Source organism: Pan paniscus, chromosome 16, assembly GCF_029289425.2.
Source record: "Pan paniscus chromosome 16, NHGRI_mPanPan1-v2.0_pri, whole genome shotgun sequence".
NCBI classification, from domain to species: Eukaryota; Metazoa; Chordata; class Mammalia; order Primates; family Hominidae; genus Pan; species Pan paniscus.
The window spans coordinates 80,531,967-80,546,788 of NC_073265.2; the positions used below are offsets into that span (position 1 = coordinate 80,531,967).

A 14,822-nucleotide genomic window follows, 5' to 3' on the forward strand; every position below is an offset into this window, starting at 1 on the left:
TCAGAAGAAAAGGAATCAATACCCATGCAATATTCTAAGTATAGCAAAAGTTGGAATGGTAGAGAATGTTAGTTGCCTGCCCCAACATCCATTCTTCTCTCCTTCCTTAGTTTAACAGAACCAGAATTTACCTGGGGCAGCAATTCACCCAGCCTCACCAGCAGGTGACAGAGCATGTGAGCCACGGTGCTGTGAAGAGAGCCGGGAAGAGCTCTTGAAGGAGTGAGGGGCAATGCCTTCTTTGTTCCTTCCTCCACCACACTGTATGACATGTGCCATCAGGCCAGGCGTGGTGGCTCACGCCTGTGATCCCAGCACTGTGGGAGGCCGAGGTGGGCAGATCAGCTGAAGTCAGGAGTTTGAGACCAGCCTGGCCAACATGGTGAAACCCCATCTCTACTAAAAATACAAAAAATTAGCTGGGCGTGGTGGTGCATGCCTGTAATCCCAGCTACTTGGGAGGCTGAGGTAGAAGAATCGCTTCAACCTGGGAGGTGGAGGTTGCGGTGAGCCAAGATCGCGCCATTGCACTCCAGCCTGGGCAACAAGAGCGAAACTCCACCTCAAAAAAAAAAAAAAAAAAAAAAAGTGCCGTCAGGGTGGGAGCTCTAGCAGCCATCCTGGCCCTGAAGATAAGGTCCACCCTTAGTGGTGGGGGAGCGCCCTGGGCCGGAGAAGCCTGGGGTCCTGCTCACTGTGCAGATCTGCCATGCCTGTCCCACACTGCCCACCTCTGAACCTCATTCATGCAAGAAACGCCTACCTTATTTAAGCCATTAATTTTGGGCTTTTCTCTTAAAAGACCCTGTAGATAAGCTTATCAAACAGAGGCGGTCAGCAGAAATTCAGAGAGACTTAATGATAAAGATGGGGTATCAAAAGCCTGGCAAAGAACAAAGCTAACTGGATTGATTCCGTACATGGCATGCTTTCTTAACAGTTAAAAACACAAAAACTAGGACAATACCTCAAACTCTAAGAAAAGCCTCCAGGTTTCTTCCCACTTCTGGACACCTTCAAAGAGTTCCTTGTGAACTTCATAGTAGTTTTTTAACCGCACAATCTCAGCATCGTGGAGCTGGAGCAGACTTTCTGTGTAGTCCTCTGCAAAATATAGGCCCAGTAGTTTAAAACAATTCCTCTAGTATTTAGTATCCAATTTTACGAATCCCCGATTCCCTAAAATGGAAATAGATTGTTTCCTTATAGTAAACTGATACAGGAAGAGGCGTGTGTGTGTGTGTGTAATAGATATATAGTGGTTAATAAAAACCAGCTTTGTCACAATCAGCCTGGGGGAGTAGGGCCTAAGAGACTAGGATAGAGACTAAAATAATGTTGTCAAAAATCTGCATCATCTCTTGCCTTGTCTTCGGTTTCTTTCATATTCTGCTTTTCTGTCTTGCCCAGCCAGTAGAGGGGTGGATCACAGAAAATGTGCAAAAGCATCTGTTGAATTTAGTTGGGGTAGCTTCATCTTTATATTCAGTTCAGTTCAGACTAGAATTCAACTGGACTCCAGGAACCAAGCTCCTTTTGGCTCAAACGTAGGCTCTGGCATTTACCATTATATGTCTCTGGGTTAAATTACTCAGCATTTATGTGCTTTAGTATCCTTACCTCTTGACATGAGGATGTGAAATAATATTAAGGGTTTGACACTGCACCTGGCAAAAAGTAAGCACCTGATAAAAACTTAAGCTTCATAGCTAGAGGCTACAGTGACATATTGCTTCAGAAAGCAAGAGACCAATATTTCCCAATAACATTTGCAAATGCTTTTTCATACAGGAATGGCAATTATGCTAAATGTCTTGAAAAGGTGGCTTTATCTGTTCAGAAAAGGATATACTTCCTGTTGAATGTCTGGATGTCTTAAAAACTAGTGAGCAGGCCACATGAAGACCCCACTTTTGGCTGGGTGTGGTGGCCCAACACTTTGGGAGGCCAAGTTGGGAGGATTGTTTGAGCCTAGGAACTTGAGACTAGGCTGGGCAACAGAGTAAGACCTGTCTCCAAACAAACAAACCAAAGACCTCACTCTTGTACTAACCAGCACAGAAAGGGGCAAAAGCTTGTCTCTGCTCCTGGCTATAAAAGCACTGGTCCCAGTACTGAACCAGCTCCACTCGAATTGCCTCAATCACTTTCTTCATGTTTTGCATTTTCAGTTCTTCCAACCGATCCACTTCTAATTGCAGCTGAAAGAAAGAAACTTGTTAAGGGTGGCTGTCATAGTTTTATATTCACTCAGGTTTGCAAAAGTTCCCCCCCTTTTAAGTAAAATTATAATGCAAAGCCACAAAGGTATTATAAATCAACACTTTTTTTTTTTTTTTTTTTTGAGACAGGGTCTCACTCTCTCGCCCAGACAGGAGTGCAGTGGCGCGATTCTGGCTCACTGCAACCCTCCACCTCCCAGGCTCAAGCGATTCTCCTGTCTCAGCCTCCCAAGTAGCTGGGATTACAGGCGCACGCCACTACCACCTGGCTAGTATATACAGGGTTTCGCCATGTTGTCCAGGCTGGTCTCGAACTCCTGACCTCAAATGATTCACCCGCCTCGGCCTCCCAAAGTGCAGGGATTAGAGGCATGAACCACTGAGCCTGGCCAAATCAACAACAATCTTTATGACTAACACAGAAGTGCTAAGAGAAGACTGCTGACCCAGTACCTACTGGGTTTCTTACCGCTTTCCGGACCTTGGCCTTTGACCCAGACATAATGGTGGCCACAGCTTCTCTTTCTTCTTCAGGTATTTGCAACCTGTCCCAGAGCTCTCGGATTTGAGTACGCAGCCCCTCACACACTGCTTCATTTTGTGATTTCTGCATTTCCAGCTACAGCATAGAAAGCCAGTGTCACTCACGGCAAAGCAGCAGCACAGAGGCTAGCCCTCTAGCCTCCCGCAAAGAAATGTCTGGAGTAGAGGAGGAGGCACTTTCATGAGAGTTCAAAGTAGCGTGTTTTCATGCCTCCTAAACACGAGCTGTAAGGCTGTCGGGATCTCAGACCCCAAGAATTAGCATTCAAATTTAGAACTGAAAAAAATTTTAATTAAACACTAGTCTAATTCAAATGACTAATATTATTTCATCTATAATTTCATTTTCTTGGAGCCATATAAAGGTTTTTTAACTGTTAAACAAAAATCAAGGTTGTATATCATATATTACTATCCTTAGCTTCCCTCATTCTCTTACCTTACATTGTCTCCTTATTTAAGACTGAAGAAACAGCTGTCAGTTTTGTTCAAACTGCTATATACTACGGAGATCCTAGGGCATAATTTGAGAAGACAGTACCTGCCGTAGCAACTTTTGTAGTGTTGCAATATTCTCCAAAGACAAACAAAAGGCATCTTCGTCTTCACACACCACATCTCTTTCAAAGCTTGTGTCTGGGGTGTGGTCTAATTCTTCCATACACAGTATGATCTGTCTCTTTATACTGACAAACTCCTCACGCCTAGAAGCCTTTAAAACAAAGCAATTACAAGATACCTAGAGGAAAACCAAAGTGACTTTTAGGAAGAACAAATGTAGGCAGTGTACCTTTGTTTCCCTCAAAGTTGTCACATGTTGCCTGAACTGGTTCAGCTCTTCTAAGCTGGGCACTGAGGCACTGTCAATATCATAGTGGGGCATACAAAGAATTTCGCACAGTTCTTGATCTTGCTCTTGAAGTAGCTTCAGTTCCTGTTTTCTCTCCTTTTTCTGTTTTCGCATCAATTCCACTTGGGTGCGCAAATCTTTTTCTAGTTGCAAGATGGTTGTCTCTCCTTCTTCCTGAATAAGACAACGTACCACTGTTATAAGATTCCAAGTGAATTCCTTCAGAGGAAGAGAAGGACAACATAAGAAGGCGTGGATGACAGACTTTCAGTTAAACTAACAAGTCAGTCAACTCATGGTCAACAGAATATGGCACAAAGAGGGTCTCCTAAGGAAGGTCCCAGTGAGGAAAGGTGAGTAAGTACCAGGGTACTTTTGCCCCCAATTTTAAAACTTGTGGTAGAACACATATAACATAAAATTTACCATCTTAACCATTACGTGTACAGTTCATTGGTATTAAGTACAGTCATATTGTTGTGCAATCATGACCATCACCTCCAAAATTCATTTCCTCTTGCAAAAGTGAAACTTCATACTCAAACAAATAAGTCCCCATTTTTTCCTTCTCCAAGCCTGGCAACCACCATTCTACCTTTTGTCTCTATGATTAGACTACTCCAGGCACCAGGCACTTTTATAAAATGTGTAAATTGGCAGCCAGGCACAGTGGCTCACGCCTATAATCCCAGCACTTCGGGAGGCCAAGGTGGGCAGATCACGAGGTCAGCAGTTTGAGACCAACCTGGCCAACATGGTGAAACCCCGTCTTTACTAAAAATAGAAAAATTAGCCAGGCATGGTGGCGGACACCTGTAATCCCAGCTACTCGGGAGGCTACGGCAGGAAAATCGCTTGAACCCGGGAGGCGGAGGGTGCAGTGAGCCGAGACCACACCATTGCACTCCTGCCTGGACAACACAGCGAGACTCTGTCTCTAAATAAATAAATAAATAACAGTGTAAACTGGCTGGAAAGCTTGCTTTGGGTTAGCTATAGGGTGGCATGCCTAGCTCATATCTAAATACTCATCCTGCTAATCCTATGAACATCGTCTCACCTTAGCAACAAAAACCCACCTGGTAGTCCCTGCTCTACTCCTAACTGGTTAACAAGAAAAAAAAAAGTGGCATTTTTTTATAGGACATATACATTTTTCTTAAATGTCCTATACATTTACACAATTTCATTTAACATTGTGAACTAGGAACATCAGGTAACTTAAGGGAGATGATCATTGTACACCTCACTTCTCGCCCAATTTCACATCGAATGTGAAAAAAGAAAGAGAAACTATGTCCAAAATCAATTATATTTATGACATTTATGTTGACTCCAGGAAGCTCCACTTCATGTTCTCTTCTGCCTGATTGCTCTTGGCTACCAGGTATGAATTATCCTTTGCCCTTTAAAGGTGGTCTCCCTCCTAAGCTAACTCCAAATAGATATCCAGGCAGGTCTTCCTGTAACAGGAAGAGGGACCTGAGAACCTTATGGGTGTACTCATTGTCTTTCCAAGCTCCACATCTGTCCTAATTTTTATGATCCTGGCACTATTTTTACTGGTTCTAAGCAGAGATTTTCAGGACCCCATCTGTTATTCATTTCATCCTTGCTGTGTCCTCACTCAAGTCCCTGACTTGCAGTGGACCACAATATAGCCACTTCTCAGCTCCATACCCAGATGGATGTCATGGCATGCTCTGAAATGGACTATGCACTCCCAGTATTCCAGCTTTTGAGACATTTCTTCTGAAGAAGCCATTTTGGCTGGTTCAGTGGTATGCAGCTTCTGGGTATGATAAAACCCACAAAGCCTGGTTTTTTCATAGTATTCCTTTTAATCATTAGTTACTTTTGTTCCTGTTTTCATTTTCTTTCAGAGAAAGAACACTGCAGCACCATCTATGCCTACCTTTTTCTCAGCGTTTATAAAAAAAAATTCATATTCCCTACAAAGCAAAACTATGGTAAGCAGCAGCTTCTTTTTGATCATCTATTAGTTGCTTCACCTCTTACCAGGGCAACTCTCTACAGAGGTGAGAATTACTCTGCTGGGCCTAATTAACTACACAGCATGTTTTCCCCACTTCTTACGTCTAGCTCCATCCCTACGAGGAAGCCTTCCATCTGCAGGCCCAAGTCAACGTTGCTTTCTAAGTCTCAGGCCCCAGACAGATCCCCAGAGACCCTGTGGGCTGCCACGGACCTGAAATGGCTCAACATGTAACTCGCTGCACAGAGTGTTCAGCTCTTTCTGACAGACGGATATGCTTTTGATGAGTCTTTCCTTCAGGCTTTCCTCTTCAGCAATCATCATATCCAGGAGTTCCTACAAGAGGGAAAACAGTCCATAAGTTTGGGGCAATGGAGGAAAAAAACTCCCAACACCAATACCAAACTCCTCAAATTTCTTTTTTCTTTTTCTTTTTTTCTTTGAGATGGAGTCTCGCTCTGTTGCCCAGGCTGGAGTGCAATGGCGTGCTTTCGGCTCAATGCAACCTCTACCTTCCGGGTTCAATAGATTCTCCTGTCTCAGCCTCTTGAGTAGCTGGGATTACAGGTGCTCACCACCATGCCCGGCTAATTTTTTTATTTTTAGTAGAGACGGAGTTTCACCATGTTGATCAGGCTGGTCTTGAACTCCTGACCTCAAGCAATCCATGCGCCTCGGCCTCCCAAAGTGCTGGGATTACAGGCATGAGCCACCGCACCCAGCCTCCTCAAATTTCAAGAAGGGACTTCAAAACCAAACCAAACAGGAAGAGCCTGTGCTATCCTAATGCCGATGATCACATGTCCCTTCTGTATGCTATCTCGGGTGAGACACCAACATCCTTACCCTGGTCCAATGCAGAGACCAGTACTATTCAACCCACCTTGATATGCTTCTTTACCACCTCAGTTCTTTGTAACCGCTGGTCCTCTGGAATCCCAATTAGCTCCCATATTTCCCGAAGGTGATTTAGGGCTTTCTGCAGACATACTATGGACTCCTCCGCCAGCACCTCACTGAAAACCAAAAACTAAGGCCTGTTAGTTACATCAGTCACAGCCTCTGGACTAAAAGCACTATTTTCGAGAACTAAAAAGACTAGCTTCTCAGTGGCCTCGAGAAAAAAACAAATTGAAAACAAGCATTCAGCTTAATTCACCTTTAACCACTCCCCATCCCTTTTCCTACCAAATGCCACTAGCAATACAAGATTTCATATCATATTACATCATGGAAGCTCAACCTTCTGGACTTTCAACAATGATCTACCTATGGAAGTATAATACAGAATTATAAATACTTTTACTAAAGAAAAACCAGACAAAAATGTTGGTAAAATAAACTAACACAAGAACTTGCTGGTGAGAAACTCCTACAAAATGTTTGGCAATTTATTACTATTTTTTTGGTGTTTTTTTTGTTTTTTCTTTTTTTTTGAGACAGCATCTTGCTCTGTCGCCGAGGCTGGAGTGCAGTGGTGTGATTTTGGCTCACTGCAACCTCTACCTTTTGCGTTCAAATGATTCTCCTGACTCAGCCTCCCGAGTAGGTGGGACTATAGGCAGGTGCTACCACACCCAGCTAATTTTTGTATTTTTAGTAGAGTTGCGGTTTCGCCATGTTAGCCAGGTGGGTCTTGAATTCCCGGCCTCAACTGATCCGCCCTCCTCGGCCTCCCAAAGTGCTAGGATTACATATGTGAGCCACTGTGCCTTGCCATTTTATTTAATTAATTTATTTATTTTTCTTTTTTTTTTGAGACAGAGTCTCGCTCCGTTGCCCTGGCTGGAGTGCAGTGGTGAGATCTCAGCTCACTGCAACCTCCGCCTCCCAGGTTCAAGTGATTCTCCTGCTTCAGCCTCCCAAGTAGCTCAGATTACAGGTGTGTGCCACCACACCCAGCTAATTTTTGTATTTTTACAAAAACACAAAAATCCACCCACCTCGGCCTCCCAAAGTGCTGGGATTACAGGCATGAGCCACTGCGCCCGGGCCTAGTATTCTTAAATTACAACCGGCAGCTCAAAGAATGGCTAAAGTTAAAAAGACAGCATTAAGTGTTGGTGAGTATATAGAAAAGTGAGAACTTTCATATGCTGCTGGCATGGTGTAAATTGGTACAACTATTTTAAAAACTGTTGGCAGTCTATCTACTAAAGCTGAACCCAGCAGTTCTACCTCTACATACATACCTAGCAGAAATGAACACATACGTTCACCAAAGACATATATGAGAATGGTTAGAGAAGCACTACTCATAATAGCAGGGAAACAGAAACAGCCTAGATGTCTATCAATAGAATGAATAGTACATTCCTACAATGCACTAATGCAGCAATGAAAATGAACAAACTGGCTGGGTGCAGTGGCTCACACCTGTAATTCCAGGACTCTGGGAGGCCGAGGGGAGCAGATCACTTGAGGTCAGGAGACCAGCCTGGCCAACATGGGGAAACCCTGTCTCTACTAAAAACACAAAAAATTAGCTGGGTGTGGTGGTGCGCCTGTAATCCCAGCTACTGGGGCGGCTGAGGCAGGAGAATCGCTTGAACCCGGGAGGCAGGGTTTGCAGTGAGCCGAGGTTGCAGTGAGCCAAGATCGTACCACTGTAGTCCAGCTTGGGCGACAGAGCGAAACTGTCAAAAAAGAAAATGAACACACTACACATGATATGGATAAAGCTCAAATTATTATATTTCTATTTTATTTATTTATTTATTTTACTTTTTTGGGGTGATGAAATAGTTCTAGATCTTGATGGCGATTATACAACAGTATACAATTGAAACTACCTGTAAAGCGAGTCTGTTTTACTGTGTATGAATTATACCTCAAATCTTTTCATTTTTTTAATGAAGTAAAAGAAACAACTAAAAAATAGTTGTAAGGGGAAGAGGAAGGAAAAAAAACACTTTAGGCTGAGCAAATGCCACCAGATATGCAAATGTGTATCACTATGTGATTCCGTTGACAGAGAGTTCAAAAACAGGCAAAACTGGCCAGACACAGTAGTTCACGCCTGTATTCCTAGCACCTTGCAAGGCCGAGGCAGGAAAACTGTTTGAGCCCAGGAGTTTCAGATCATTCTGGGCAACATAGTGAGACTCTGCGTCTTAAAAAAAAAAAAAAAAAATTAGCCGGGCACGGTGACGTATGCCTATAGTCCCAGCTACTCAGGAGGCTGAGGTGGGAGGATTGCTTAAGCCTGAGAGGATGAGGCTGCAGTGAGCTATGATCACTGCACTCCAAAGCAACACCCTATCTCAAAAACGAAAACAAAAAAAGCAAAAACAAAACCAGGCCAAACTAATCAATGCTTTCAGAAGTCAGGATAGTAGTTCTTTTGGCTCAGGGGAGGCAGTGACTGGTAGAGGGCTTCTGGGTTGCTGCTTACACAGGTGCATCAACTGTGAACAATTCACTGAGTTTACACTTGATTTCTGTACGTTTCTGAATGTATGTTATTCTTCAATTACCAAAAGCTTATTTTAACAAAAAATTGCTTATCTAAAATACAAATTTAACTGGCTTCTGTATCTTATCTTTTAAGAACAGCTTACTTTAAAAATTATCACAATTAGTCTGCTTTACAGAACATTTAAAGAATAGAAATTTTTCTCCCTTTTCTTAGGTATAACAGGACAACTAAGACTGCCTTGGCACCAGAGAAACTACAATCTAGATGTGCTCTGCTTCCAGTCGGCCGAGAAGCCTGCAGCAAATCACCTAAACACTTAAGGTCTTTGTGTGCCATCCACACCCAACTGCAACTAGAGACTTTCATTAGCCCCTTTCTGTCTCAGAGCTTTCGGTGGTTCTACAAGTCACCAGCCTGGATCTCTAACAATGTGTCTCTCCAAAGCTGTTAATACATTCACATCCAAAATATCTCCAGCCACGAAATCCCAGTTTAGAGGTTGCCCGTCCTTGTTGAAGAAACATTTCTACACAAATACCGGTTGCCTATACCAGATGGCCATACCAATACCCAAATACTGACAAACGTTTAAAAGAATTTACGGTACTCCCTTCACTTTAGAAATGTTAACAGTTCAAGTCCAACAGAACTTAAAGGAAAAAAAGAGAAATGTTAACAGTAAGTAAGGCATTTATTTAACATAATCTCAACTAAAGTCCAACTAAAGAGCTTCCCCAGGCAAACACTCCTTTTGCACTTCATTTTGAAGACAAAAGAATGCACAAGTTAAAATCCTAATATTACCATTTTATTAAAAATAACTTTTAAGATCCAATCTGTGGCCAATATTCGATCTGGATGCAAAACCCTGGCTTCCAGACAGGCCAGCCGGGGGCACTGCTCTGAAGGTCATTACTTAAGTATCCCAGTCTCCTCAGTCTGACAGACCTACCCCTGCCCAGCCAATCTCCACATAACAGCTAGTTGTTCATAATAAATCCCATCAGATCCCCGCTTAACTACTCCCCTTCAAAGGCTCCACTGCCCTCAGGAAATAGTTCAACCACCTTCTGTGGAAAGGCCTTCTAAAACCTCTCTCCGAGTCTGTCTGCTAATCTCTCCCACTTGACACTCCCCAGGTCTCTGGCCAGCTGAACTTCCCGGGCATTTCCTGAACAATGCCCCTCAATAAACCACATGCAACTCTCATTTTCTGATGCCACCGTGCTTTGTACATTCAGTTCCGTCTATATGCCACCACCTCCTCTGGAGAGCTGTGGACTTGTCACTCACCATTCCCCCCCAGCCCCCTAGTAGACCATAAACTCAAGGGCAAGGACCACCACATCTTATTCATCTTCATTTTACCACACCCTAACTCACAGTAGTTGTTCAATAGATATAAAATGAATGGCCCTGAATTCCTGCCAAAGGGTCCTATGCTCCTAACCTACCTAACCTAATAGAAGTATTATGCACTCTGGATCCTGACAAAGGTTTACAAGCAGGGCTGCCTATCTCTGTAACACATCTAGAAGGTAAAGTGATCGTTTTTCTGAATAAAAAAATCTAGCACAATGGGCAAAGAATCTGAATAGACATTTCTCCAAAGAAGATATAAAAATGGCCAATAAGCCCATGAAAAGATGCTCAATATTAGTCATTAGGGAAATGCAAATCAAAACCACTTCATAGCCAACAGGATGGTATAATAAAAAAAAATATATAGCAAAAAGTATTGCTGAGAATCTAGAGGAACTAGAACCCTCAGACACTGCTTGTGGGCATGCAAGACGGTACAGCCTCTTTGGAAAATAGTCTGGTAGTTCCTCAGTTGATTTTTTGTTTTTTGAGACAGGGCCTCACCGTCACCTGGGCTGGAGTGCAGTGGTGTGATCATAGCTCAACGCAGCCTCAACGCCCTGGGCTCAAGCAATTCTCCTACCTTAGTCTCCCAAGTAGCTGGGACCACAGATGTGCCATCATGCTTGGCTGATTTTTTTTTTTTTTTTTTAAGGTTTGCCATGTTGCTCAGGCTGGTCTTGAACTCCTGGGCCCAAGCAATCCTCCCACCTCGGCCTCCCAAAGTGTTGGGATAACAGACATGAGCCACTGCACCCGGCCCCTCAGTTTAACAGAGTTCATACAACTCAGCAATTTTATTACTGGGTATTTGCCCAAAAGAAATGAAAACACATTTATACAAAAACTACACAAATGTTTATAGCAGCATTACTTATAATAGCCAAAAAGTGAAAAAAAAAACAAATGGCCATCAACTTATGAATGGGTAAATAAAATGTAGTATATAGGCATACAATGGAATATTATTTGGCAATAAACCTTGAAAACATTATGCTAAGTCAAAGAAGCAAGTCACAAAAGACCAGAGCTATGGTTCCGTTTATATGAAATATCCAGAATAGGTAAAAAGTAGATTTGGGGTTTGTATGGTTTTTTGAGACAGGGTCTTCCTCTTTCACCTAGGCTGGAGTGCAGTAACACGATCATGGCTCACTGCAGCCCCAACTTCCTAGGCTCAGGTGATCCTCCCACCTGAGCCTCCGGAGTAGCTGGGACTACAGATGTGAGCCACCACACCCAGCTAACTTAAACAATAAAATTTTTTTTTAGGCCGGGTGCGGTGGATCACTCCTGTAATCCCAGCACTTTGGGTGCCAAGACCGGCGGATCACGAGGTCAGGAGTTTGAGACCAGCCTGGCCAATATGGTGAAACCCCGTCTCTACTAAAAATACAAAAATTAGCTGGGTGTGGTGGTGGGCACCTGTAATCTCAGCTACTCGGGCGGCTGAGGCAGGAGAATTGCTTGAATCCGGGAGGTGGAGGTTGCAGTGACCTGAGATCACGTCACTGCACTCCAGCCTGGGTGACAGAGTGAGACTCCATCTCAAAAAAAAAAAAAAAAATAAAAATAATTTTTTTTTTTTTTTTTTTTTTTTAGAGGTAGAGTCTCTCTATGTTGCCCAAGCTGTTCTTGAACTCCTAGGCTCAAGTAGTCCTCCCACCTTGGGCTCCCAAAGTGCTGGAATTATAGGTGTGCGCCACCTTGCCTAGCCGAAAAGTAGATTTGTAGTTGCGGCTGGGGAGAATTTGGACCATGGGGTGAAAGGGGATTGACTGCTAATGGGATTTTAAAGGGGTGATAAAAATGTTCTAAAATTGATTGCAGTGATGATTGCACAACTCTGAATATTCTAAAAATCACTGAATTATAATATACAATTTAAGTACATTGTATGGTATGTGGATTATACCTCAAAGCTGTTATTAAAAACATCTTGGCACATAATCTAAAACTTTTTTGGTTTCTTTTTTCTTTTTTTGAGACAGAGTCTCAGTCTGGCACCCAGGCCGGAGTGCAATGGTGTGATCTCAGCTCACTGCAACCTCTGCCTTCTGGGATCAAGCGATTCTCCTGCCTCAGCCTCCTGAGTAGCTGGGACTACAGGCACACGCCACCACGCCCGGCTAATTTTTGTATTTTTAGTAGAGACGGGGTTTCATCATGTTGGTCAGGCTGGTCTCAAACTCCTGACCTCGTGATCCGACCGCCTCGGCCTCCCAAAGTGCTGGGATTACAGGCGTGAGCCACTGTGCCCGGCCCATAATCTGAAATGTTTTTGATTTGTGACTTAATTGAAAAACTTACAGATTTTTACTATGGCCGGGCGCGGTGGCTCGTATGCAATCCCAGCACTATGGGAGGCCAAGGCGGGCGGATCACCTGAGATCAGGAGCTCGAGACCAGCCTGGCCAACATGGTGAAACCCCATCTCTACTAGAAATACAAAAATTAGCTGGGCGTGGTAGTGGGTGCCTGTAATCCCAGATACTCAGGAGGCTGAGGCAGGAGAATCACTTGAACCCGGTGAACCCAGGAGGCGGAGGTTGCAGTGAGCTGAGATCGTGCCATTGCACTCCAGCCTGGGCAACAGAGCAAGACTGTCTCCAAAAAAAAAAGAAATAAAAGTTTTACTAATATGTAACGTATTTTATTTGGCCTGTTGGAAATGGGTGTTTGGAATTACCAAACACCCATTATTATTATTCTAGTTAGAGACACTTCCTGTAAGAGGATCATTTTCAAATTAAAAACTAACATTTCTCACTCTTCCTAACATTCAAATTGTACTGAACTTAATTTTTTTTTTTTTAACTTAAATCTTGTATCATCCTTGACACTTCTTTCTTATATGCCCGCCATTAGCATTATCTACACAAGACAGGCAGAATCTCACTCCTCCTGACCTCTGCTGCTACCACTACCACCCCCACCCTGGTCCAGGTCACCACCACCAACTTTTTGCTGTATGGCAGGGGCCTCTTAACTGGTCTCCCTGCTTCGAAGCTGGCCTCCTTAAGTCTATTGTCAACACAGGAGCCCCAAGTCCTAATCTTCTACTCAGAACCCTCCAACGACTTGCCATCTCACTCTAAGGAAAAGCCTCTGACTTTCCAAAGACCTATGGAGCCCCATTCCATCTGAAAGCCATTTCTTTTGACCTCAGTGCTCATTCTATTCCTGTCACAGCGACCTCCTTGCTCTTTCTGGAACATACCAGGCGCTATCTCCCCTTAGGGCACTTGGATTTGCTGATTCCTCTACCTAGATCTCTTTTCCCCCATGCTGCATGGCTTCACCCTTTTCCTTCTTAGGTCTTTGCTCAGAGATCACCTTCTCAGGGAGGCCTTTCCTGACCCATCTCTTTAAAACCACAACCCCCCTTCCTACACCTTCAGTACTTCTTAACCTCTTGATTTCTCTACATAGCACTTACCACCATTTAAGACTAACTTATTTATTACACTCCTCTTTTGCTATTAGAATATAAACTCTGTGAGGGCAGGGATGTCACTTTTGCTCACTGCTATATCCCCAACACTTGCAATGGTTCCTTGTATATAACAAACATTCAAGAAGTATTTTTCTTTTCTTTTTTAGTATAAATTATTATTTTTTAAATAGAGACAGGGTCTTGCTATGTTGCCCAGGCTGGTCTTGAACTCCTGGGCTCAAGTCATCCTCCCACCTTGGCCTCCCAAAGTGCTGGGATTACAGGTGTGAGCCACTGTGCCAGGCCCAAGAAGTCTTTTTGAATGAATAACGTGACATTTCAAAAAAGTTGTATGATCTTAAGATGCTTCAGAGCAATCATTATGAACAATTATCATGATACACTTAAATACTCCCTGGCTAAATTGTTTCAGGTAATCCCCTAAAAGCAGCAAGTCTGAGTTTTTTTTTAGATTCACTGAAAAAAATCAGAGTGCATACAAAGACTACCACTCAAGGGCAAAAAGGTTGTAAAATGAGTCAGTTTTTCCAGTCTTGAACATAAATCACTGGACTGGAAGGTATCTCACAGTGGTCCTGTAAATTATTTCCTACCTTCAGGCAGCCTTCACTGATCCACTGCCCTATTTTTTCTTAGCATTCCAGAGAAGGAGCTTTGTTGATCTCCAGTTCAACCTGTTTCGGGGATCGATAACCATAATTAATTCTGGCCAGAGTTTCGTTTGAGCCTCAGAGGTCAAAGCTGCAGTGAGCAATCTCGCCACTGCACTCCAGCCTGGGTGACAGAGTGAGACCCCGTCTCAAAAAAAAAAAAAAAAAAAGTTAATTATATCCATTAGCCTGGAACCAACATTAAAGGGTAAGTTTTCTCCTGCTTCATTCAATCCCTTGATAGAGGAGATGCCTACATAATTCATAAACTGTTAATGGACTTTTTTTTTTTTTTTTTTTGAGACGTAGTCTCACTCTGTCGCC

General features: G+C 43.2%; 2 protein-coding genes across 17 annotated transcripts in view; one reads left to right on the forward strand and one right to left on the reverse strand.

Moving 5' to 3' along the window:
- RCCD1 (RCC1 domain containing 1) overlaps positions 1-10,238 on the forward strand; it is a 33,514-nt gene extending 23,276 nt beyond the window's left edge. For 2 of the 5 annotated variants that reach the window (XR_004666693.3, XR_004666690.3), the window contains 3 exons: positions 3,763-3,968; positions 5,499-5,585; positions 9,243-10,238. The gene's annotated coding sequence lies outside the window, so the exon portion shown is untranslated. The remainder of the gene's footprint in view (positions 1-3,762; positions 3,969-5,498; positions 5,586-9,242) is intronic. The other 3 variants (XR_010109992.1, XM_034939448.3, XR_004666692.3) reach the window with 2 other exon arrangements.
- PRC1 (protein regulator of cytokinesis 1) overlaps positions 1-14,822 on the reverse strand; it is a 31,002-nt gene that overhangs the window by 12,074 nt on the left and 4,106 nt on the right. For 11 of the 12 annotated variants that reach the window (XM_008959844.4, XM_003807709.5, XM_055098806.2 and 8 more), the window contains exons 2-8: positions 6,495-6,627; positions 5,825-5,947; positions 3,556-3,789; positions 3,307-3,477; positions 2,692-2,841; positions 2,054-2,201; positions 968-1,104 (exon numbers count right to left, since the gene is read on the reverse strand). In XM_008959844.4, the coding sequence (XP_008958092.1) occupies positions 968-1,104; positions 2,054-2,201; positions 2,692-2,841; positions 3,307-3,477; positions 3,556-3,789; positions 5,825-5,947; positions 6,495-6,627 (1,096 nt within the window). The remainder of the gene's footprint in view (positions 1-967; positions 1,105-2,053; positions 2,202-2,691; positions 2,842-3,306; positions 3,478-3,555; positions 3,790-5,824; positions 5,948-6,494; positions 6,628-14,822) is intronic. The other variant, XM_034939444.3, reaches the window with a different exon arrangement.